Source organism: Anomalospiza imberbis, chromosome 2 (assembly GCF_031753505.1).
Source record: "Anomalospiza imberbis isolate Cuckoo-Finch-1a 21T00152 chromosome 2, ASM3175350v1, whole genome shotgun sequence".
NCBI classification, from domain to species: Eukaryota; Metazoa; Chordata; class Aves; order Passeriformes; family Viduidae; genus Anomalospiza; species Anomalospiza imberbis.
The window spans coordinates 17,575,371-17,600,189 of record NC_089682.1 but is presented as its reverse complement, the minus strand read 5'-3'; the positions used below and the strand labels follow the sequence as shown (position 1 = coordinate 17,600,189).

Below are 24,819 nucleotides of genomic sequence, written 5' to 3'. Positions count from 1 at the left end.
AGAAAGCACATATAAGTAGAAATTACCTACACATAAAAATTGATGGTTTGAGAAACTTCATGTATGTTTATTTTGAGTACTGTCATTCCTATTACATACATAACACAAATATCACATTAAAGACATCCCTCACTATACAAAAATTAAGACACACTGCAACAGGAATTTTTAGCACTATTATTCTGCCTATGAAATCTGTAAATCATGTCCATATGCCTAAATAGCAAGTCATGCTGAACACAGTAATAAAAGGCCTTTCAAACTTCAAAGAGAACATTCCACTGCTCAATAACCTTCTCTCTCTGAGGGTCATTTAGTCATAGGTTAAGAGTTAATGGCATCAGTCAAAAAACAGATCTGCTATGAATTTTACATACCTCATTTAATTCTTCTGAATGGTTATATTAAATATCCTAATTAAAAGTCAATCTGATGTATCAATATGAAAAATAACATAAAGCATTTCTATTTTAAAGTTTGTTGAACATTCTTAAATTAAAAATCCAGAATTTCACCAACAAAATAGCATTGAACTTTTATAGATACTCACCAAAATCTAATTATCTGCATCTTCACCCAGAGCCTCCTTTTAGTCCTGGTCTTCCACAGAGAGGATTTATGGTTACACCATAGAGGTAGTGACATCCAGATATTCCTGGGGCTGTGGCAGTGAAGACCATCACACAGCACTGTCATTCACAGCACTGTGCTTAAATTCTTGAGCTTTTCCACATAGTGTTTCAGTGAATGTTACAGATATGCACTACATGCTCTGGGTTTGGTAATTTTCTAATGATTAGGAGAGCAGGGTAGCAAAGAGCAGCACCCTACAATAAAGACTGGCACAGGGCCCTAGCAGTAGATGATCCGCAAGGGTAGGAGTTTATTGTAAAAGAAATTAAGCTGCCAGATGCCTGTAGGTTGCACCAGAGCTGACAATCCTGCTTGAAGCATGCAGAAGTACACTCATACGGCTTCTAGAAACTAGGGCTGAGAACCCCTAAGGAGAATCCAAGTTATAAACTAGATAAAAACCTCTATGTTGGCTGCTTAGGTCATGCTTGCTAGTGAATGCCATCACAAGCTGTTTCCTTTTCCATCTTCACAGTAAGCCTAAGAACCATTCTTAATCCACAAGCTTTCAGGCACATTGCTTCTGCAAAACAGAAATCCCTCACAGACAGAAGAATCTGTAGGGGGGGTAAATTTAGTGAAAATAACACTGAGTTTTACATTGACCTCCAGGTGTGTTTTTGATGATCACACATTCTCTGTTGCTTGAGCATGTCTGTATCTGTCCTGGTTTGGGATGTGATAGAGTTAACTTTCTTCTGAGTAGCTGGTACAGTGCTGTTTCTTCTTTTTAGTATGAGGATAATATTGATAACACACTGATGTTTTGGCTGTTGCTAAGTAGTGCTTTTCAATTTCCCATGCTCTGACAGAGAGCAGATGCACAAGAAGCTGTGAGGAAGCATAGCCAGGATGGCTGACCTCAACAGGCCAGCGTGATATCCCATTCCATAGAACATCGTGCCCAGTGTACAACCTGAGGGAGTTAGCAAAGGGGAGTCCCATCACCACTGGGATGGACTGGGCATTGGTCAGTGGGTGCTGAGCAATTCTGTTGTATATCATTTGTGTTTCTTGGGTTTTATTCCTCTCTCTCCCCTTTCCATTACAACTACTACTAGTAGTAGCATTATTATTGTTGTTGTAGCTGTTATATTTAATTTTGTTTCAATTATCAAATTGTTCTTAACCTATTAGGTTTACTTTTTCTTTCCACATGTCCCCACTAGGGTGGTGGTAGGGCAAATGAGTTGTGGGGTACTTAGTTACCAGATGGGGTTAAACCACAACACTATCAAAAATATTTGCCTGTTTAACAAAGTGATCCACAAGATTTAAGAGCAAAATTTTGAGGTTAAAGGTTAAACTCACCCAGAGGCTTAGACTGAAAGAAGCCTATGGATATAGCAAGATCTCATCTCACTCCATCCCACTGGGACCCTCAGTCCTGCATTGGACATCCAAGCACTGGTCTCTTTTTCAGTGGAATGGGGAAATGTGAAAAACTCAGAGCAGGGTTCACAGTGGTAGTCAGTGATGGCACCTTTCCAGCCTAGGTATTCTAATGGCCATTGTAATCTCCTGGAGGTTAGGTGGCTCATGTTCAAATCCCTCTCTATCTCTGTAAGAAAAGCTTTGGAACATGGTTTTTAGCCCCTCAGTGACTGCTTTATCTAAGAGCCTTCTGGGGTTGAAGCAGACTTACTTGTCTCATTGGCAAGAACGTTCTATTTTGAAAAATGAAGTTAATATATTCACTAGTCAGGGCAGGAAACTAAGGAAGCCTCTACAGATCAACACTGACAAGACACAGGTGTAATTAATATAGCAGTCCAGTTGCTAAACTCCAGCATAAGCCAGGAAATGTAAAAGCTTGATTTCTTTCCACAGATTTTTGCTTTACAAATACTTTTGTGTGGTTTTACATAAAGGTGTATTTTTACTCCGTATACCTCTGGTGCTACCAGTTAAGTGTCAGGTTTGCCACTGCAGCTCCCTGGCTTTCTGGGGAGTGTGCTACAGGTGCAACTTATTGGCAGCACAGCGTTTTGGTCAGGGTGCCGCCAGATGAGATAGAGAAGTGATGGGGAAGTTCACTCACTCCTTTCACTCCCCTGTGGAGCTCAGGGACCTCACAATCACACAGATGTTTGAATTTAGAGCCTCTTGTAGGAGAAGGAGAGATGTAAGGGTGTGCTTCTGCTGCCAGGCTGCTTCACCTAGTGTTGCACTGGGATCACCTTCCCCTTGTCCATGCAGAGTTCATGCTGGTGGCATGTGTCCTTCTCTCTGGAGGAGCACCCACAAGCAGGAGCCCAGTGCAGCCAGGGGTAACCCTGCTGCAGGGGCTCCACCAGGATACTCACAGGTCAGACTGTGCTGCTCAGTCAGAGGATCTCAGGCCAGCTCACAGAACAGGTAGCACAAACAGCCTGCAGGTATGTTTGCACAGACCTAGGTCCCAGCTGGCTTAGGAAACACTCTCAACACTCAGGATCAAATCCTAAATGACTTACTGAGACTAAAGGCATGGTTAATTGTTTGGTGCTTTGTCCAGCCATTCAAACAATCTTACAGGATTTGGCTCTAATTATATTATAAAGCAATCTGGTTTTCCTATATGAATAATAAAAAAAAAATCTAAGTTGCACATCAGAAATCCATTTCCTGTTCCCTGTGTTGTGTCAAACGTTCCATCTCTGTAGCATTTGTTTCATATACCCTATTCCCTTTGTTCACAGTGCAGTGTAGAATTGGAGAATTCAGCAACTGGGAAAAAATCATACAGATGTCAAGACTATCACTTCTAGTTCAGGATTATTGCTCATAATATTTTCTCTGGACTAGCTCACACTAGACTTCAGTGGCTCAGAAAATAAAACTGCCCTTTTCTGATCTGGCTAAAGCACTGTTACTCAGGCCTCACAATGGGCAGAGGAATTTCAGTGCAAAGGAGATATTTTCATTGTGTGGTAGATTAAGATGAAAACCATCTTCTAGTGAACAATGCTTTTCCAAAAAAATCACTGAAGAGTTAGTACTAGTGTGCTGTTATCCCCTTAGAAAGATTAACACACTACACCAGGAACAAATAAATAAATCACACATGCTGTCAGGCAGACATAGGAAAAAATGCTTCTTTTTTACTGAAACTGTTGGGTCAAGTGACCTTGTTTCGACCTGGGTTTGGGCAGGAGCCAGTCCCTGTGGAACAAATGTAAGAAAACTGTACTTGAAATGGTTTTGGGGTTTTTCTTATTTTCTTTTTGTTGGGCAGAGTTTTAAAATAACATAGAAAAATCAAATCCACTTGAATAACTGATGTATTTATTTTCTTATATACATTTAAATATGGCACATCTGACAGTAGTTGTACAATAAACACAAAATTATAATCAAAGCTGAACAGTAGATCAAATAACTCAGTGCTGAACCTATTAGAAGCCAAATCCTGTACACTGAATTTCTGAAGAAAGTTTTACCCAGGAGCTGCATTAGCTAAGGATTCAGAGGCTAAGATTATCAAGTCTCAATTTCTGAATGACTGGCTGGAGACTGTGACTCTATTTCCAATACACAGTTTCATCTTCCATAATGTAACATTGTACCGGTACTTTCCAATCTTTCTTCCATGTTGCCAGAAATTCATCAGCTGTTGTTACCTCTTAGAGAACAATTACCAGTGTCTCAGAGGATTCACCTGCAGTTAGTGATTACTCTAATAAATAAATGCAGACTGGATGAATTCTTCTGCTATTAATGTGGAAGATGTTCGTGTTTACTATTGTTTGAAAGTCAGTGACAGCTACTTTGCGAAGCAGTGGATTTTCAAAGAAAAGGGGAAGCTCAGTCAAGGAGTTTCTCTGCTTTGGGACCCATGAGAACCTCTCTTCTCTTTTGGACAACGACAATGCCTGGAACACACTGGTTTGGCAGTTGGGCATGTTCTGGGTTGGGATGGACATCTGTCTTCACAACTGTTTGATAAAGGAGAAAGAAGACAAAAGAGAAAAGCATTTTAATATGAAAATTCTTCACTGTCACATTCCTCAACTTTTTCATCATTGAACACTGGAATGTTCCCTACACACTATTTGGGAAAGTGTTGACATCCTAAAATATAGGGAGACAAGAATGCACTGCCTCACAATTTCTGTCTACAGCAACATGTCTTGCAGTGGTCCATTTGTCCAGATTCACAACTTAAGTGATACTCTCCTTTCTTGAGACCCGAGGGCTGGCACTGGATACTGCTGCCCTTGGATTCAGCAAATAGCTGATCTCACTTCATGATTCAACTTTGCTTCTCCAGAAATACTGCATGGAAATCTGGAATTGAGGTCCTGCATCCAGATTACAAGAATTTCTAGATGCCAAATTCATGTAAACAAATGATTACATTGCTCCCCTCCCACCTCTCTGAAACATATAAATAACCAATTATTTCATGCTCATTTTTAGCTCTGACGATTGTTTTAGCTATTTTTATACTTGCCAACTAATTTGTGTTTGTTCTTGTTTTCAGAGCTGAACCTGAAGTTAAAAATGCCAATTCTTCCACAGCATCTTCCCTGTTAATGAACCTATGAAACCACTGGGAGTGGACCCTGTGGGTGACCACTCAGTGAGCTACAGCTCTGCCAAGGTGCCCAGGGAAACTGGATGCTATCTTTATATAAACTTTGAGACTAACCTACTGCATGCTCCTGGGTCTCTACATGGGACCAAAGCTTTCTGAAAAAATTAAAAAAAAAAATTAACTAATCCATGAGGACATTTTCTATCTGAGATTTGACACAGAAACCTCAAAACTAATAATACAAAGAGATTAGGGAAATTCATGGAGTATAGTAGCCCCAGAACAATTTCCTTGCTTCTCAGTGGAGTCAGAGCTGGTTGAGTAGATTTATATGTGTACAAAATTGCATTAGGTTTAGAAAATTACTTGTTCTGAGGACAAACTGGATAAGGAATGTGCTGTGTGCTCTGTGTACAAATTTAGGAAGCCTTTGTCCTAACCATCCATGAGATTGCCTTCAGCTGGCTCAGAGAATAGCTGTCATAGGATGGGCTTTGCCTACCTACAAGACTCGGTATCTCATTGCAAAAACTAAAACCAGTTGTAGTACAGTTTTAATCATCATTCCCTAAAGATTAGCAAAAAAAAAAAAAAAAAAAAAAAAGGTAGTAAGTATTGACACTTGAATAGCGGCCTTGTCCAGATTTCTTAAAAATACAAAGAAACCTTAGATTCCTTTTATATGGTAAGTATTGTAAGTATTATTATTATTATTATTATTATTATTATTATTATTATTATTATTATTATTATTATTATCTCCCTAGCTTCAGCAAGGTATTTTATCCCAAGTGGACCTCCCAGCCAATTAAGCACTGGCACCTCTAATTCAGCTCTTGCAATGTAGACACTGAATGGCAAGGATCACTTACCTGCAGGTTTCAGCATGAAATATCTTGTGTTTTAGAGCACAGCTCTCCTGGCTCTCCCTACACAAATAGCAGCTGCAGTTCTCTTTACTTTGAAAGAAATCTGTGGGACACTTATGTCTACAGATGCATTCACAGTTTTCTTCATCAAATTCCATATGTTGTCCACACATAGCCAGCTCAGCAAGAGGAGGGAGTCCTGCAATAGCACATACATATTTTAGCAGTAAGCTTTACATGACTAAATTCTGCTTTTGAAGAGACTCTATATGTTCTATATTCATTAGAACTCACACAGGTACTTTCTGATAGATTCTAGACTTCACAATTTCTGTTGCAACTTCCTGTGCAGAAAAGGACTCAAGAGGATTGCGCTGATCATTTCACTTTATTCTAATACTGCTGTTTTTTGTGGGCTGAACTTAGCACAAAAAAAAAAGAGGGATGTATATTGCAAGAGCCTACTTTTATGTTTTGGAATGCACAAATATTTACTGGACAACAAATTTTAAAAAGATAATCTCAAAAAGGATTTAGTCTGTACCCATGACAAAAAGGCACGTCCATGCCAAGTACCACACCCACCACATGTGTACTTCACTACATAGTCACTGCAGAAATTTTTAAGCAGTAATACTATGTCTACTAGAGGCAAGCTGGCCTAGCAGTTCAACAAGGAGCACATTCATATTTGTCAAAGATGAAAGAAAATACTTTGTTTCAGAAAAAAAGCCCAAACAGCCAAGGGAACTCACTGTCTAGTATCTTCCCTGAAAATGCACATCTGGAGTACAATATGAAGCTAATCCTAGCAAAAAGGGAACACATTTTGTGAAAGCTTTATTAAAATGCAAGAAGCACAACCCTGGTTAAAGGTCGTGGCATATAAGGTGTCATTGGGAAGGTAATTTCCTGTGGCTTTACAATTAGCTCTTGGATATAACCTATGGAATGTGAAATGTAACTGCACCTCTGCCATCTGATCCCTGATCTCAGTGGGCAGAAAAGGCTTGCACCTTACTTGAAAGAAACTTTCATTATTATTTACTCAATGATGAAAAACCAGTACCTCAACAGAATAAAACCTAAGGCCTATTGAAAGTAAGGAAGAAGTCTGCCCAAAATTCTTGGAAGACAAACCCTTTCCTTAGGGTGATAAAATTTGGCATGTTTGAAATGGTGTTGAGTGTTTCGATCTCATTTTGTTTCAACATCAAAGACAGATTTTAAGTTATTTTGTCCCAGCCTCTTGCCAAACACAATGTACTTCAGAGAATGATATTTCTTCTGAGGAAGTATTGAGTCTATGTCAACAAAGGCCATAATTACACAAGCCACAGATTTTAATGCTCCAAGCTGACTTTTCAAAAGACTCTGAGATAGGAGGGCTCTGGCTAGTCTCAGTCCTTCAGACTCAGTCTAAAATAGAGTACTAAGCTTTTCTGGACTGAAAAGTCTAATTTGTGTTTGACTGCCTAACCTGATGGTCAGAGTGAAACCACTATGCAAATTATTTCCTGTTTATTAACATTAGGATATTGCAATCAGTAGACCAGTTTATGAGGTTCTTTAGCTTTATTTTAGTATGCTAGTCTAGGAATTGCTTGCCAGATTGATGTATTGTTGCCTTGAATGGTATATTCTTTCTCTTGCTGAATGTAGCTTAAAGCACAAAGGCAAGGTTTCCTTCTCTGTTTCCTCTAGTGCTATGATCATGTTATTTTGACCAATACAATTTCCTGAGAAAAAAAAATTTTAAAAACCTTACACAGGACTTGGAGAAAATTTTATTTCTCTGAATATTTATTGCTAGTAAGTATGTTTAGACTTGCACAATCACCTCCCAGAATATTTCCTGCAATTGTCTTTGAGAAATTAAAATTTTACAGGAGAAGCTGAGGAAGAAAGGCAGTTACTATTCTCCTACAATTTTTATCCTTTTCCATTTCCTTCCACAGACCTGAAGAAGTATACATACATGTTCCTGAGTATGTATGATATATGAGTTTGAAAGATTCCTAAATAACTTAAGATTATCATTAAAAGTACTCAAATGTTTTGAAAGGTTATGTAATTTTTTGCACTGACTACAACTAAGTGCAGGACTGGTTTTATGTATCTTATTGCTTATTAATTATTTTCTTAAGAACTAAAAATAAAATTAAAAAAAAAAATAGTACCTGCCCCATGCAATGTATTCTAGGGTATTTTTTGTGCAGTTAAGAAGTTTGCCTAATGCCCATCATACAATTTAAGGCACACATGAAATAAAAATTTGTACAGGGTGCCTATTTCACAAAATCTTATAAATACTTTCCTATGTCCTACTCAGATTGCTGATACAGAGAGACTAAACATCCAAGAAAAAAACATGAGATGGGGGAAGAATGTATGTGTGTTTATTTTCAGGTGAGTTTCCAAACCATAATCCAAGTCTATCTAGGGATGTGGAATAAAAACTTTAACTCTCTCAATGTAAAAAAAAAAGTGAGAAGACCAGAATGAGAGACAAAGAGCTTGGAGATATTATGCAAAAGTGTTTCTTTGTCACTCCATCTTTACCTTCTCGTCTGTTGGAGTGCTGTGTGTCTATAACACATTCACATTTGTCACTATCCCAGATCCATCCATTATGGCAAAATTTGTTGGTAAAGGGGCATCTAGAAGAAAAAGAAATTGAGATAGGAATTAAAAAATAAAATTAGGGGCATTGGAGTAGCCATTTGGCAAAATGAGCTGCTGGTGTGCTGGGTCTGCCACCCTGTCCCACATGAAGGCCTGGCACCTGTGTGCATTACTGCTTCAAACAGAAGGAACAGGGTCTGGCTGGTTCTGATGATAGAGGGGAGCTCTCTGGCTCCCAGTGACACAGGAAGGAAGTTTAGCACCTATTTCAGATTACAGCCCTAGGAAAAAGCTGCAGTTTTGCAGGTCCACTTTTCCCTATAAAAAGCTCCAATTTTTCTTCGCTTTACCCCAGTCAGGGTGGTCTTTGTCCTGCAGTATTCATGTTGTGCAACTTTACTGAATTTTGCCTTGCTGCCAGAAGGTTCAGTTCCAGTTTAATTTGCCCATGCTCATGGATGCACAGGGGACTATTTCAGTGTCAGAAGAACAGATTGACTTTCAGGCCCTTTGCTCTGGGAAGGAAACTCACAAACTGAAAAAAGACTGAGGTTCTTCTATATTTGTCAAGAAAGAGGATTCAGAGTGGCCAGCAGGCTGAGGGAGGGCTGGAGTGGCTTTGCTGAAATGACACCTCTCACCACCCCAATGTCCAACTGAAGGGCAGTGATGGGGATAAGCCGAATGCAGGGCTTGACAGAGATTTTCCAGCTGACTTCCAGTGAGTCATTCAAGCTATTTCAGTTTCTAGAGCCTTTGTTTAATTTATGTAGCCTTTTCTCACCAGGAGTACTAGTATTTTATGCCACATTTTGGAGTGAGATGTGAGGTGACTTTTCTCCCGTCCATGAGCTAGACAGATGCAAACCAAGACTGGATCAAAAAGTGAAAAGCCAAGATTCACATTGATTCTGACCCAAGGTGCCATAAAGTATGACAAAGGGCTTTAGCTTGAGCACAGAACTCAGTGTGCCCTGGCTAAATAATGAACAAGCACAGTTGCTGTGTCAGGCTGAAAACATCTATGCACGCATTCTCAAATAGCTCCAGTGGAGCATAGTGCCAATATGAGCACTTTGAGTCCCTGCTAAAGAACTTAAACATCTTAGTGACTCCAGATGCTGCTAAACTAGCCTACAGTTTGTTGGATTCTGATGACCATTCACTCAAAATTCACATGGTTTGGGTGAACTTTCTAACCCTGAGTGATAACAAGTTATTGAGAAAAACTGTTGGGATAGCAGAAAGAGAATGGACCATTATAACATGCAAATCAGGACAAAACAATTTCAACATGTGTAGAAGTTTGCAAATGAGGGAACTTACCCATCTTCTTCTGGGTACTGGACAGATCTTCGTATGATGGTGTACTGGTGGCGCTGGGTGTTTGATGTACACTTACAGGCTGTGTGATTGGCAATTTTGATGGGCACAGGCTCAGGAACACTTGTCAAGGGAACCGAGATCTCAAAGAGCTAGATGGCACAAATAACATTGATTTTTCAGTTTCCATTCTACAGTTAATAGTTATTAATAATGACAATTTTAAAGAAAAATCTTGTATTCCTTTCCACCATTTTTCCCACCCTTGCTCTTATCTAGAGATAGTTACCATAAATATAAATGAGCAGAAGTGCACTGGAGGTTTTGAAGAGTAAGCAATGCCCATCAAGGTAGGAACTTGCCAGAATGGGCATCCTAGTGTTGTATTACAGCTAGTAAACACCCAAGACTACTCAAAATTATTTGCAAGCAAACACGAAAACCTCTTTTGGATGCTAGGGACAAATGAGAAAGAGGTAGGTGTTGAGAACTTTGTTTTTGGTTGTACCATCAGTTGAATCTCTACTACTTACAGAGACAGCTACTTAACTGTCCTTGGGTGTAAACACTGTATGCATCTGTAGGGACCTGACTTAACCCCCACAGCCTCCTCAGAGAAGGAAGAAACAGGAGTAAATAGAGGAAAGTTCATTCTGCTTCAGCTGGGTTTCTGCAGGGAATTATCCTGGAAATGTCTCTCTGTTGACTACAGCAGGAGCTTGAGGAGAAAAGCAGTCTGCTTTCAGTGCATCCAGATTGTTGAGTGATTTCTGAGTAGGCCTGAGGAGGCTCTGGTTCCTTGGGCAGCTATGTGTAGGGATCCACACTCCCTCTGCCTCTCAAACCAGCTTCCTTCCCATGGAAACCAAAGCATTGGGCATGTCTTGGTGTGCCAGCATGTCTTGGCTTAAAGCTGCATCCACCTGCAGGGACTGAGTATTCCTAAGCAGACTGCTTAGGCATTAAAACTTAGATGTTGCAGTGTCTAACTTCAGGTGGCATCAATATCCTCCAGTCGATATTTTATACCAAGGGAAAAAATCCTTTCACTAATATGGTAATATGGGAATATGGAAATAATTCCATTAGATGAATAAATCTGAACTAATGGTGGTGTATCCAGAAATGGAACTTAGCTGGGGACTTTTGAGGGAATGCTTATTTTGAAGGATGCTAAAGGAATGTTACACTCTGCAAAATTGCAGTTTTCAACAAACTTATGAACTGCTGCTCAAAAAACACATAAATAAATAAATACTTCTTAGCCTGACCTAGCTCCCTGAGCTGATCAGATGTCTTTTGTGTGTGGCCAACAGCTCATAACAGCTTTCTCCTTCTGGTGTGGAATGAAAGCAACTAATGATCATTGACGCAAGAAGGACAGGCCCTGATTTATTTTACTCCAGCTATATTCCACTACAACCAGACACAGTGGAATTACATTCCAACAAACACAAAATAAATACAGAAGTGAATTGGACCTGTTCCCCATAAGGGCTTCAATTTTCTTTTTGAAACAGTTGCCCTTGATCTTTATTATGATTTAAAGAAAAGGCTTTTTATAAGTAGAATTTCATTTATTATGCCAAGTGAAATAGAAATGCACAAGATGAAGGTTTATCAAAGACGACCAGTGTCCTGTGCTTCATCTGTGGGTATGAATCATAGAATCATAGAAAGGCTGGTTGGAAGGGACCTTAAAGATCAGTTCCAACCCCTTACCCCCTCCCATGGGCAGGGGTGCCACCCACTAGACCAGACTGCTGAGGAACAATGGATGATTTCATCCACAGAGTGGATTGAAAATGCTAAACCTGGAGCTCTGCTCAGTCACCCACTGGAGCAAGATATCTCTGTACATAGCCTCTAGTGGGAGGCTACAGAAAAAAGCTGTCTGGCTACTCTATGCTCAGTTTTTGGGACTGGTCATTAAAACTTGGGTATTGCCTGTTGCACCTATTTAGTAATTGACTACTGGTTTATGCCTTTCTTTCCCTTAGAGGTGTGTGATTTGAAACACTGAGATCCTGAGGCATGCTAATTAAGAGCATCTGGTCTCTCCTGATGAATATGTCTCTTTTTTTGGCTTACAAAATTACACACCAAAATTATTAGCCAGCCCTCTTGGCACGGATGATAATGCTGAAATGCAACAGCCCAACACAACAAAATTTCCTGGGGTTAAAGCTTGGATATAGAGGATTCCTAGGAGACAGTGCTTTCAAGGGGTCCCCAAGTAACAATATATTAAAGAAGGATCTAACTTCTGATCATCATAAGCCTGCAGTCACTTTCTCAGGACCTAATTTTCCATCTCTACACATATATAAACAATTTTTAATAATGCAACATGAAAGTAAAATGCTATTGCACACTCCTGCATTCACTCCACATGGATAAAAAATTAATTCTTCTGTTTGTTATGATAGTGGAGACAGATCTTTCATAACAGGATCTCAGAAACCAAACATCCTCCTTCCCCTCCCTTTTTGGTGAGCCAGGGTAAAAAGAAAACAGATGAATAGCCTCATTTACCGTTTTTGACACGTAAGTTGTACTTGTATTCATGCAGCTGAGACTCTCCTCGTTGCAGCAGCCTCCACATCTGAACACGTTCACACAGGGAGGCTTGAAAAATTTGTTGGTTGTTGTACCCAACTCTTTGGCAACTTCCACACAGGTTTCCCTCGGCACACACTGAGTCTTTTGCCATTCTTCATCTATGACTGGAGAAAACAGCATTTTTATGAACAATCATGACAAAGTTAAACCTCTTGATTAGTGAAGCAGAAGCATTATATAAATAAAAATGAAGTGCTGGCAGGCCATTTGCATTTACTTGGATCAATTTGCACTTATTTGGATCAATCTAAGGACCAGAGGGAGTCTGAGTGCAAAAATATCCCAGTAACTTACGCCAGCTGCACTGGCAGAGAGTTGTTGCATTTATCTGCCTTTAGCTTTCAATGCAAATTACCAAAATCTCTGTTAATTCCAGCAGATCAGGTAGAGCTGCATTGATTTTCCTAAGCTGAGAGTCCCCAGCTCCACAGTGTCTATCTGACCAAGCTGCCCCACACCCTGTTCCCCTTTGCTCCAGGGTAGCCTTCCTTACTGTCACTTTATCCTCTCTCTGAGTGTACCCCGCCATGGACCCAGCAGGGCCTGGGCCTCAGTGCAGAAGCACATTAATGATTACCAGATTCTGGTCAGAGGGTTTGAGTACTCCTGGTGGATGTCAGCCATAGAGCACAGTTTCCAAAATGCCCAGTGAAATCCAAGACAAACAGTCTCACACCTCAGTACCACCAGGGGGTTCAAGGCTGAATAACTGGAATATGAATTCAAGCGAGTCGTCTATTCAAAACAGCATGGTATCTTTCAAATTCTGAATTGTTGTAGACTAGTAGACTAGGCTTGAATGATTTGTCAAATTCTGACTGTGAGAAGGAATAATGCATTAACTGCCTGAACCAGACAGAGAAAAAAGTTACATTTGCCTAATAAACATAATACAGTATGGAGTTTTCTCAAGAGGTGGCTTTCCTTTTTTTGCCTTTTGCTTACTTGATTCAAGTTATGGATTTTCTCATGAGTCATCAATGCTTATGCTTTAAGTTCTTCTTAAAATGATGAAAAACATTTTTCTTCTTTACCCCTTACATCAGGCTTGTGAAAGATGAAAAGCAACTTTTATACTATTAAAAAATGCTCTATCTTTCAGCGCAGCCCAGCTCCCTACTATTGCAAAAGCAGTACCTACATTTACAGTGAAGTTCTGAGAAAAAAGAAATCTTGGAATACTTTTAACCTACATGCTATACCTCACCTTCAGGTGAAGATCTATTTTTCTCATTCCTGACTTTCCTTTTGTTATTTTTACCTTTTTTTTCAACTGACTTTGTATATTTAAATAATCTTGTTTACTCCTGCAAAGTCCTTCAACATGGTTGATTTGCTCCATTTTTCAGTCATGAAGAGAGTACAAGAAATAAGAATTTGATGTCTGAATTGTGAAGAAGAGGGATAAGTTCAGAGAATAATAATGATTACAATTAATATAATTTTCTAGAGTATTGTTAGTTCTATCAAAACACCAATCTCATCCTAACATTAAAATAGAAAGTAAAGTGTTTGCCAAACTCAATAGTGCATGTGCAAGTAATCACTTCAGATGTCACTTCAATGAGCATAAGCAGCAATGACCTTTCCAGCTACGCACATCCTCACTTTATTAACCACTTCTTTAGCAGAAGGGCTGTTACAGGAGGTGGCTGCCAAGCAACTGAGTGTCACATCTTGTTCAGAAGCCCTGTTGTCACCCTGGTCATTTCTGACACCAAGCACAGAGCAGTTTCTGAGACATTTGTCTGTGATACAGTCTCCAGCAGCTCAGTCACTGTTGTTAGATGAAGTGACACAAACTTTCAGTGAATTCATTGTTAAAGCTTTAGAAAGGAGGAACAAAGTCCTGAATTTTCCCTGATGGAGTTTGGAGTGCTGTGGAAGTTACTCTAGTGAAAAAAATAAGTCTTGACCCAGCCTTCTCATCAAAACATTTTATTAAAGCAAAACAGATGGCCTTAGCAGAAAGGTCACTGTTTAATGACTGGAAAGGGTGTAGGAAAGAAATACATGATTATGGGCTTGTCTTTTTTTTAAAGGAGCTTTAGTACCATGGACATATTAATATATTAGAACAAAAGTACTTTCTGTCCTCAGATAATTCCACTTTGAATGGAAGAATGGCCAGCCCCAATGGGCTTTTTTAAACTTGAATTTCAGCATCCTGACTTTTAATGAGAAAGCTGACATCTCTGTGTTTAAATTTAGACTATCAAAGGGAAAGTAGGAAGCAACCTAATAGCTGTTCCAAGCAGAAAACTTCATCAATATGACCACAGTAAAATAGAACCACACAACAGTTTAGCTGGGAAGGGACCTTAGAGATCATCTAATTCCAACTCCTCTGCTGTGGGCAGGAACACCTTCCTCTAGACTAAGATGCTTAGTATTCAATCCAGCCAGGCCCTGAACACTTCCAGGGATGTGTCATCCACAGTTTCTCTGGGCAACCTGTTCCAGTGCCTTCCTAATATCTAGTCTAAACTTGCCCTCTTTTAGCTTCACTACATGCCCTTGGGAAAAGTCCTTCTCCAGCTCTCTTGCAGCTCCCTCTTAGGTACTGGAGGGCTGCAATTAGATCTCCATGGAGCCTTCTCTTCTCCAGGCTGAAGAGTCCCAACTCTCTTAGTCTGACTTCATAGGAGAGGTGCTCCTGCCTTGTGACCATCTCAAATAATTCACAGCACACTAAATGTCATAGTGACCTTATTATCTTAACATTATTTATGTTATAAATATTGAGTTACATTATTCTGCCATTGAAAAATGCCCATTTCAATGTTCTCTGCCTCAGTAACATTTAATAACATCCCCTTTTGTCATGCTGTTTTGACAAAAGGTATGTTTCAGTTTTGCAGAAATGTTGGTGTTCACTAAATGAGCAACAGTGAGTAGAGGATTACACCACTTGACTCTGGGTACTCCTAATAACTCTATGGATTTTTAATGTTTTTGAGTAGAATTGCAAGGCTATATAAGAAAAATGTTTATCACTATTAAAAGCTTTCTTAATTGTTCTTCATGTGTGTATTTGTTTTAACTTCTTTTCTGTACAAAATTTCTGTGAAAAGCGTAAAGCCATGCCTATGATATGAAAATCCTCTTCAGACAGGAACTTGTATACACATTTCTGTGTTGTGGCTCAGAGAAGCAATTTAAGGCCTTTGTTCAGACATAATTTAGCTGAGTAATAGTGTGTGAATAAGGCTGGGGTTGTTGTAAAAGTGGTATTGGAACAGGATCAGTAATATCTGATTTCCCAAAAGGAAAGTGATATGATAATATCACAGCAGGATAAAGACAACAAAGATTATCTCAGCCTGTCCTTCATTAGCCTACAGTTTAGCTTTGCTGTAGGATGTCCATTTGCTGGACCAAAATATTGTAACTGATCCTTTGTTTTACATCCATGAATATGTAATGCCTCTTGAGCATAACAGCTACAAGGAACAATATTCATACTTGCTCCAGATGGAAGGAGTAGGTTGTGATTCTCCACTTTTAGTTGCTGGTTGGTTGCCTCGAGGTCTTCTTTTCTCTGGAGAAACTTCCTCAAACAGAGGAAGGTTAGGGCAATACCCTTTTTCTCTCAATTCCCACACATACACTGCTGCTGGTGCAGTGCCTTGTATCAGAGAGCACCTAATAAAAAGGGATTTCTATGCCTGCAGTAAAGTTTATTCATTTCTGCCTGCAAGCAAGTTCTGAGATGTAGCACAATGCTGCTCTCCAGCCTCTCATCCAGTCATTCTGACCTGGTTTTTGTACACTGACTTCTCTTGCTTTTGTGCACTGACAAATCCCTGAACAGTACATCTTCCCTTTGGAGAGTATGCAGAGAAAATAAGCCTGATTTGCCACAAAAGAGGGAGGTGTACTCAGGTTGTTGCCTGACACCTTTTCATACAAAGCAATTTTCCAGAAATGCCCTGTTGTTTCCAGGATGGGTATATTCTAGGAAACCCCTTACTTCACAGTTTACTGCACAAGAATCAGGGAGGGGCCTTGAAGCTGAGATCAGACTTGGCCACAAACCTGCACCTACCTTTCAGTGTGTCGATGTCATAGAAAGCAGCAGCAAATCTGGTAGAGCGATGTGAAGCAGAGCGGGAGTCTAAGTTGGCCAGGCTCTTGAGTTTTAGCCTGCATTTCCACAGCTTCCAGTCCTCAGAGTGAGTGATGTGAAGCAGCTCCTCCAGGCTGGATGCTCTCCTGATCTGCTGTTCTGACCGCTCCAATGCTGACAGAGATGTCCTCTGGAAGGAAAGGGGGAAGTCAGAAAGGCAGTGCTTTGCAGCCTGTCCCCAGTGCAGCACATGGAGCACTTGTACCAAAGGGCAGCACATTACTGAGGACATGAGTGTGCCTGGGAAAACAGCAGCACACAGAGCTGTCCCAGGCTCTGAGAGTGCCCAGCACCAGACTTATCTGCAGGATTTGTGCCCACATAGCTTGGGAAGGGGAGATGCCCACTTCTTCACCCTCTTCTTCACAGCCCTCAGAACTACTTGACAATTGCAGACTTTATTGTGTCCCTGGTCTCCAGGGAGCCTGGTAGACACTGGTCACATCACTGCTGTGCTTGAGCTGGCAAGTTGTGCCAGAGTGAATCCCAGGTCACCCTACAGGCAACTTGAATCAGTTCAGCTGGTGAGCCCAGCCACCAGCCACCTCGGGTGCCAAAACTCTGGTTCGAGCCAAGAGACAGCGCTGCAGGGCAGGTGATACAGCTGGAAGCTGCACTAAACACAGGGGCCCATCCATATAGCCTGCATGCACTTCATTCAACATGCTGCAAAGTGCAGGATGCATCTGCCATCTCCCTTTGTGACTGCACCTGGGTCCTGCCCATGTCCAGCCTCAGAGCTGTGGCTGTGCAGCAGCATTAGCACAGTCATTGCATCTTCCACCTGTGTGATGCTCATGACCACTCTGCTTCCATTGGAGAAAGTTCCCTATAAAGACCTCTACCATCACTTTGAAGTTAATATTCACTTTAAAAATAGCTGTTTAACACGTAATATTGCACAGCATCCCATAACAATACTGCTTTCTTTGGCTGCTGCTTTCTGACATCTGTGTTTGTGCCTTTATCAAGGCACTGAGTATTTATTTCCACTGATTTGCTTAAAACATTGTCTCCAGCACAAGTAAGAGGTTATCTTTGTAAATGTCTGTGTTACAGTGGGGCTGGTGTCTCTCAGTTGTACTCTCTGGCTGTACAGTGAGCTGTATTTTTTGACTTGCAAACAAAAGGCTGCAGTGCCAGCTGTCATAAATAAAATTCCAGCTCTTTCAAGCAAAGCTGTAGTACAAGAGGCTGTCAATGAGCTGTGTAGCAGACAGCAGTCTGAACCAGTAGCAAGCGAGTGCTCTGTGTAGGGCTGGGAAAGGTGTGAGAGAAAGGACCACCTATAACAGGAAAATTTTTAGGTGAGATCTGAAATCCAAAGCACTGAGTGCATCTGTTACTTTTTATAAAGACATCTGTGGCATTTACTTGGCAACAATACAGATGTTAGCCTGTACACATGGGCCAAGTTAATTTTTGAGTAATTACCTTCCATTGACCTAAAATTCCTTAAGTAGTTAACTCAGAAAAAAGTTGTTTGCTCTCCTTTTATGCCTTCAGACATTATATTGTGCTCTAGCAAGTTGCCATATTTCATTATAGAGATGGCTGCTTCATAGGTGAATGATTTCTCATGCATTTCACATGTGGTAAAAACTAGAAACCCCATCTCAATACTTATGGACAAATAGCTCAGAAGGAATGTGAATACTTAGCACCAGTAACTGATTTTCTAGACAGTTTTACAAACAAGATACCCAGAATTTTGCTGATCCAGGAAAGCTGAAATTCAGCTTGAGGTCAGTGTGTCAAGACTTATTTGTTCTAATAACCGCAGCTTATGTTCATTCCCATTCACAAACTGTCTCCTTGGTCTTGCAAAACATGTTGAGTGTAGGACCAGAACTGGCATGGTAATGGGACCAAAGACATCAAAACTGAACTCTATTAAGCATTAACTTTTTCCCTTTCTCTTTGTGGTACAAAAGAATGTTCTAGCTGAATCAGCATCCAAGACTTCTAAACTAGACTTAATTTACAGAGAACCTGTAAAATGAGATGATAGCATTCTGGAACTTGGAAGATGTATCCCTGCACTTCTTGTAAGAGTCAGCAGTTTGGGATTACTAGCTTCTCAATTTCTTTTACTCCTATATCAAGAGGTTTTCTTAATCATAGAATCATAGAACTGTTAAGGTTGGAAAAGACCTCTAAGATCATCAAGTCCAACCATCAACCAAATGCCATCACTGTGTTCACTACTAAATCAAGCCCTGATTATTATATGAGCAAAATAATGTTTAAACCTAAGATGAAAGAGTACAGAAAAAGTAGTAATGACTTCTCATGGTAAGCAAAGATCACTGATTTAAACTAAAGTAAGATTTTTTACTGTTTTAAGGACTTTTTAATTTTAAGAGACATACAAATTCCATAATGTGAACACAATACACTGAAATTAACAAAATATGCCATCACAAGTACTATTGTGTAGAAGGGTCATTAGTTGAGGTCATTTCTATACCAAAAATGCATCTCCAATAGGATTTGAATTCCACCAATTTAAAAAACCCCAAAACTCTGATATTGATGCATAATAGGGGTACTAACAAAACCTGCCTATGTATTCAGGTTTTTTCTTCTCTTGCTTTTCATATTTTGGAAATTGGAGTGTATAGTCAAAGGAAATGAAAGGAGCAGTGCTCATTGTAGAATTGTCATAAATGTATCCTAACTAACCTAACCATGATCATCCAAAACTCACACAGAGTTAGCACTTCTCTGTCAGATCCAACTCTGCTCAACATTGCCCAAGCTATTCAACCCTGAAGTGAATCTGTTGCCCCTTCTCTCATCATGTGTCCTAACACCTATCCAAGCTCTGCAGCTCGATGGGGTTGCCTGTTGCCTACCATGATAACACAAGGATAATTGTATTCCTGCTTCTTATATTTGACTTCTTCCCAGAGGCAACACATTTCACAGCTGACTTTTTAACTTCTTCACAGGATTCCCTATCCAGTACAGAATTTCCTGGTGCCCTTTTCTGTAACAACAGCACTGAGATAAAGTATGGTTTTGCCTCTGAGCATTGCTGACACTAGGCAAGATGGTGAGCTGAAGACACTGCTGGAATCCAAGGGAGGTCTGAATCTCAAGTAGTTATAGGATTTTACAGTGGGGACATCTTTTTTTTTTTTTTTTTTTTTTTTTTTTTGGTGAGCTGGTTGCCCTGAGCTCCTTCCGTAGCAAAGACAGAGAAATATAGACACTTTTAGAGCACGATTCATTCAAAATCACACTGAAAGTCTTTTTTTCTGAGTGACCAAGAGGGCCAGGCTCACCAGATCACAAGAGGTATCAGCATGGTAGATCTTTGGTCAAACATAACACAGCTATCTGGGGTATAAAACATCTGAAGAGAAGCACTGAATTTTGTTCCAATCTTGCTAAGTGTCAAAACAGGAACAGTGAAAAGCCCCTTTTGTGTTTCTTTTGGTATATTTGAGACTAATACAGTGTTCTGATCTAGAACCTTGTTCTAAATGCTTCCTAGAGCACACAGCAGACAGTTAAGCCACCAGAAGGACATCCTCATCCTCACTTTGGCCTCAGAGGTGGCTGCCCACAACTTAAAAGCATTCAAAAGCAAAAGCTTAAAAAATGAAAAGTGTAGAAGGTGAGTCAGCTCCATCAACAGGACAAAGCCCTACAGTCTGAACTGCTTCTGCTGGCCACCCTCTTCCTACAGCACAGCTGCACCAAATATAGATCATTGTCATGAAATCTTTCCAAAGCATTCATTTCTGGTCATACTATTTTGAAAAGGACAGCACCAAATAAGAACGCAGAACCTCTTGCAATCTCAGATAATACCATGGATGAAGTGCCATAGGGCACAATGCAGGTCTAGAGACTTCTTTCATATACTGCTGTTTAAATTCAAGCTCTGTTTAGATATAGACATACTCTGGCTGACTGAAAAGACCTACTTAGAAGAATGCAGCTTTGGACAGAAATGTGAATAAATCTTTCAAAATGTGAAACTGGAGGAGGGTGTTAGATTCAATAGTCCCAAACTTTCCTGTCATTTGATTTAGGACTTTATGCATTCTCACCTTGATAGCAAGTGGAAAGCTCTTAAAACTAGCATTTGAACAGGAGGGGAGCTCTTCACCAGCCACAGAGCAGAGCAAAGATACATAGATGTCACACTGACATTTCTGGGAGATCCAGCTCCTCACAAAAAGCAAAAGAAGAACAGAACCACTGACTACTTCCCCTGACTGTAGCCATCTGCACATGCTGTTTCTCACTTTTCAGATATCCCTATCTCCCTTTTTCAGTCTTTCCCTAATGACTACATTCCTTCCTTCCAGGTTCCCTTCCCATTCTCTGATCTGCTCTCAACATCCTAAACTGCTTGGATCCCACTGTGCTCTTATGTTGTTTATTTTCACTGCTTTCCCTATATTCTGCTAGGTGGGAGTCTAGTGAAACCTATCTCAGGCTGAGCTGCTCAGCCTCCTAGTCCAGAAGAACATCTATTTTTTTCCATTTCATGCCCTCATCCAACTTTCCTTCACATTGACACAGATTTTAGTAGTCATCTGAGGTGAGCTGTCACCATTGTGGAAGTTGTTGGTTGTAATGGTTGCAACCAAGATGTGGAGCAGAACTTCACTGCACTTGGTATGGCACGCATAGGGAGCAAAATCATGAACTCCGGCCCCAGAAACCTTAGAATATGCATTAAGAGTTAAGAGGAAAACAAATTAGACAAGGGGTCTTTGGGAAAGGACCATGGCAATGTAATTTCCATGCTCCCAAAATTAAAAAATTACCTGTGGAGCCATATCACTGGAAAGCTCCAAATGTCCTAAATTTTCAGTACCCATCAATGTACATCCCACAGTCCACCAAAGACATAATGCTATTCCCTGTAAGAAATGTTTGAGTAGAATTTATATATAACACATATCAAAGTAGCAGGTTTAAGTAGTTCATTCTTATCTCCTCAGTTTCTGCTGCTATTAATGTAATTTTTCTAAGGACCTTATCTAAAAACGGATCCCATACCCCAAGATAAAAACCAGATTCATAATTAACTGAAGTCACATGTTTTTCAAAACACTGACATCTCATATGTTCCAAAATGATTCTTCAATTCAAAGAGGAATATCTGTTTTCCTCTATTTTGGCTATGAACAATCATCAGGAAATGATAACGCGAGTTAGCATTGTGATTTTTGGATAATTACAACTCTTGTCCTTCCAAAAGAAACCATAATGGGCTATCTTCTTCCTAGTAATCTCAGATGCCAGAAAAACCCTAAAAGTAGTCAGCATTGGAAAGGAACAAGAGAAAAAGCAGTGATACATTCAGTGGCCTTTCCCACCTTGGACTCTGACTAAAATCAGCCACTGAGTTCATTTCCCCACTGATTTATGCTAGTCCAATGTTTAGCTTATGCATCACATCATAGAGATGCACAATCCCACAGACAGCCTGCACTGTTCAAACTGTGCTCTTTCTTGAGTATTGACCATATCCTATCAGGGGCTGCAGCTCTGCAGTTTGCATCTCTTCACCCTTGACAAGCTCCTAGATTTCCTGCTTAGGAAAAATAAATCAAAATTATGTCTAAGAAAGCCAGCAGAACCCACCTTTGCAGAACTCCTTTTTTTTTTTCCTTGGCATCTGCTGCTCTTTTAGCAGCATTAATGATGTGTTTCAAGACCTCCTGGAGGTATTTTGAACAACAGAGGAAAGATGTGGAGTACAACAGTAAAAAAAAGGCCTGCTAAGGTCCTAAATTTATTTGAGGACCTATAGCATAAAAACATATGAGGTTGTATTTAAGAAAACAGATGCATGAATGATCTGCATTGATGCAGATGAATAATACTTTGTGTACATGAGAAGGCAAAAATAAAAATGGATAAAAATCTATATTTTGCTCAATCTGCTTGCATTTCACTCTGCACTCAAGCATGCTCACAGACCCAGGAATACATCCTGAAAGCTTTACACATGATTATTTTCCTTAAGCCTCAGCCTCACAGTCTTTCTCCACAGTTGGACATAAACCTCTGCTTAAAGCTAAACATGTGTAAGAATTCTTCTAATAAGGAATGTTTTTCTGAGTTAGGGTCACAGACACTGTCATGGCAAGTGCTGCATAAATACCAATGGAAATTTTCAGCATTACCACTGTGTCTGGGGCCAGGACAAATGATAAGGGACCTCTTGATAACCTTGCACTATTTTGTGATCCATCCTCTCAGCAGCTAAGCAATAGAAAGGAGGTAACAGATTTATCTTGCCAGCAAAAGCAGATTGTAGCTGCATAGCACAGTGATGATTCTCTTAATGCCATTGTATCACAAACTTGGCCAAACGGGCTTTACATAAGGTCAGAGTAAAGCTTTCAAAATTAACCAATCAGTGGGGTGGAAGTTTTGTCTCTAAATGAGGGCACCTGAGCACAAAGAGTACTGGCAGCATGTGAGGACATTTTGAACCTTTATGCCAGCATTCTGTGCTTTACGCAGCTGCTCCAACTGCATTCAGTTCAAGATAAGTTATGTAGAACACAAAGAGTTGATGCAACCAGGAGGTGAATTCCCCCTGTTCCAGTGCTGCCTGAAGGCTAATCTCAGAACTAGATTCAAACCAGCTTAAATACTAGGCAGATAATTCATCACCACAAGAAAATACCAAGGAATTTTGCTTGTATGTATGCTACATCTGAAAACAACCTCCTTTTCTCTTCCACGTGCATTCCGCAAGGTGATTTTACCACAGTATAAAGTGATTATAGTTGCAGGCTCATCTTGTGGAGATAAAGTGCTTACAGCTCCCTGCCACCCCACAATGACCAAAAATAAAATTTAACCTGGTTCTATGATTCTATTCACCTCAATGAATATGAACTATTTATCTCAGACTCCTCTCATAGAGGGAGGAAAATAGGGCCACTGGGTGAACATTCATCCCATTCTAAGCCCTGTTGAATTAACTGTGCCTCCAAAATGCCTCTTCCTCTCCACTGATGCTGAAGGATGAATTCGCAGATCACCAGCTTAGCTGTAGTGAGGAGACCAGAATCCCACTCAGCTGAGAGTATCCAAATGAGATTAAATAACCTCTCCTAATCTAAAGCACAAGCAATTTATGAGGTACACAAATATAGCCATCCAGGAAGTGCAACTGCACCAGGGTCAGAAGGACTTGGGACTGGCTGAAGGCCAGCACTGGCAGAAAAAAGCACTCCATTCCCTGCCTCAAAGCCACGGTGCAGTTGCCCAGCCATGCTGTGGCTCCCAGCACACAGATTGTGAGCTGATGTGGCCAAGGAACTGCAAGGAAGCTCCCGTGGAAAAGTTTGGTTCTCTCCCGGCAGGAAAATGAAGCAGCTCCTGCCATTATGAGGGCAACACAAAGAACTGCATTTTCCTGGTAAGAATAACAAGCTTGTGTGGAGTTTTTGAAGAAGAACTCTTTTGAGGGTTTTCATCATTATTTGTAGTATTTTTAGCATTATTGTGTCTCCTATCAGTTTGGAATCAGGTTAAAACATGATATGAAGAGATGATACCTAACTTGGTGTCTATAGCCAAAGCAAAATATATGAGAAAAGAGAAGGCATTCATCCAAAAAGAGTACCAAGGAAACACAGAAGATATTGTTCAGAGCGATGAGCCATGATTTTTAGGTAGCAGGGGCTCAACCATTGCCAAATTTTATCATAACAAATATTGTCTGTAATACAGCATCTTGTATCCTTGGGATGTTGCATAACAGGTAATAAAATAGTGAGAGAATCTTCCGCAGTTTGAAAACGTGAGGCTTGGAGGAGTGACTTACTGCCCTATCAACAAGCAACTGCAGCACCCCATAAATATCTATCATGAGGCATCTAACTCTGCCACATGTCTGACACATATTAGCATACAGTAATTTTATCATCACTTTGTATTTCATTTCCGAGGAGAGAAAGAGTGTTTGCTTTTCAACAGCTTCAGAAAAATAATACTTTTTATTCTCTGTCAGCTATGAACTTCTAATATATGAAGTTGCATCCCTGACTATATTCCCTCTGGAAGCATCATTGTACATTATTAGTGCACAAATAAGCTCTTTTTAATTA

The 24,819-nt window shown here is 40.1% G+C and overlaps 1 protein-coding gene across 2 annotated transcripts in view; it reads right to left on the bottom strand.

Annotated features, from left to right (window-relative positions):
- Positions 1–3,885: 3,885 nt before the first annotated feature.
- Positions 3,886–24,819, bottom strand: part of VEGFD (vascular endothelial growth factor D) — a 30,925-nt gene continuing 9,991 nt past the window's right edge. Inside the window, exons 2-8 of one of the 2 annotated variants that reach the window (XM_068180003.1) lie at positions 21,511–21,606; positions 16,640–16,850; positions 12,505–12,695; positions 9,973–10,121; positions 8,584–8,681; positions 6,025–6,220; positions 3,886–4,550 (exon numbers count right to left, since the gene is read on the bottom strand). In XM_068180003.1, coding sequence (XP_068036104.1) covers positions 4,424–4,550; positions 6,025–6,220; positions 8,584–8,681; positions 9,973–10,121; positions 12,505–12,695; positions 16,640–16,850; positions 21,511–21,606 — 1,068 coding nt within the window. In that variant the 3' untranslated portion in view covers positions 3,886–4,423. The remainder of the gene's footprint in view (positions 4,551–6,024; positions 6,221–8,583; positions 8,682–9,972; positions 10,122–12,504; positions 12,696–16,639; positions 16,851–21,510; positions 21,607–24,819) is intronic. The other variant, XM_068180005.1, reaches the window with a different exon arrangement.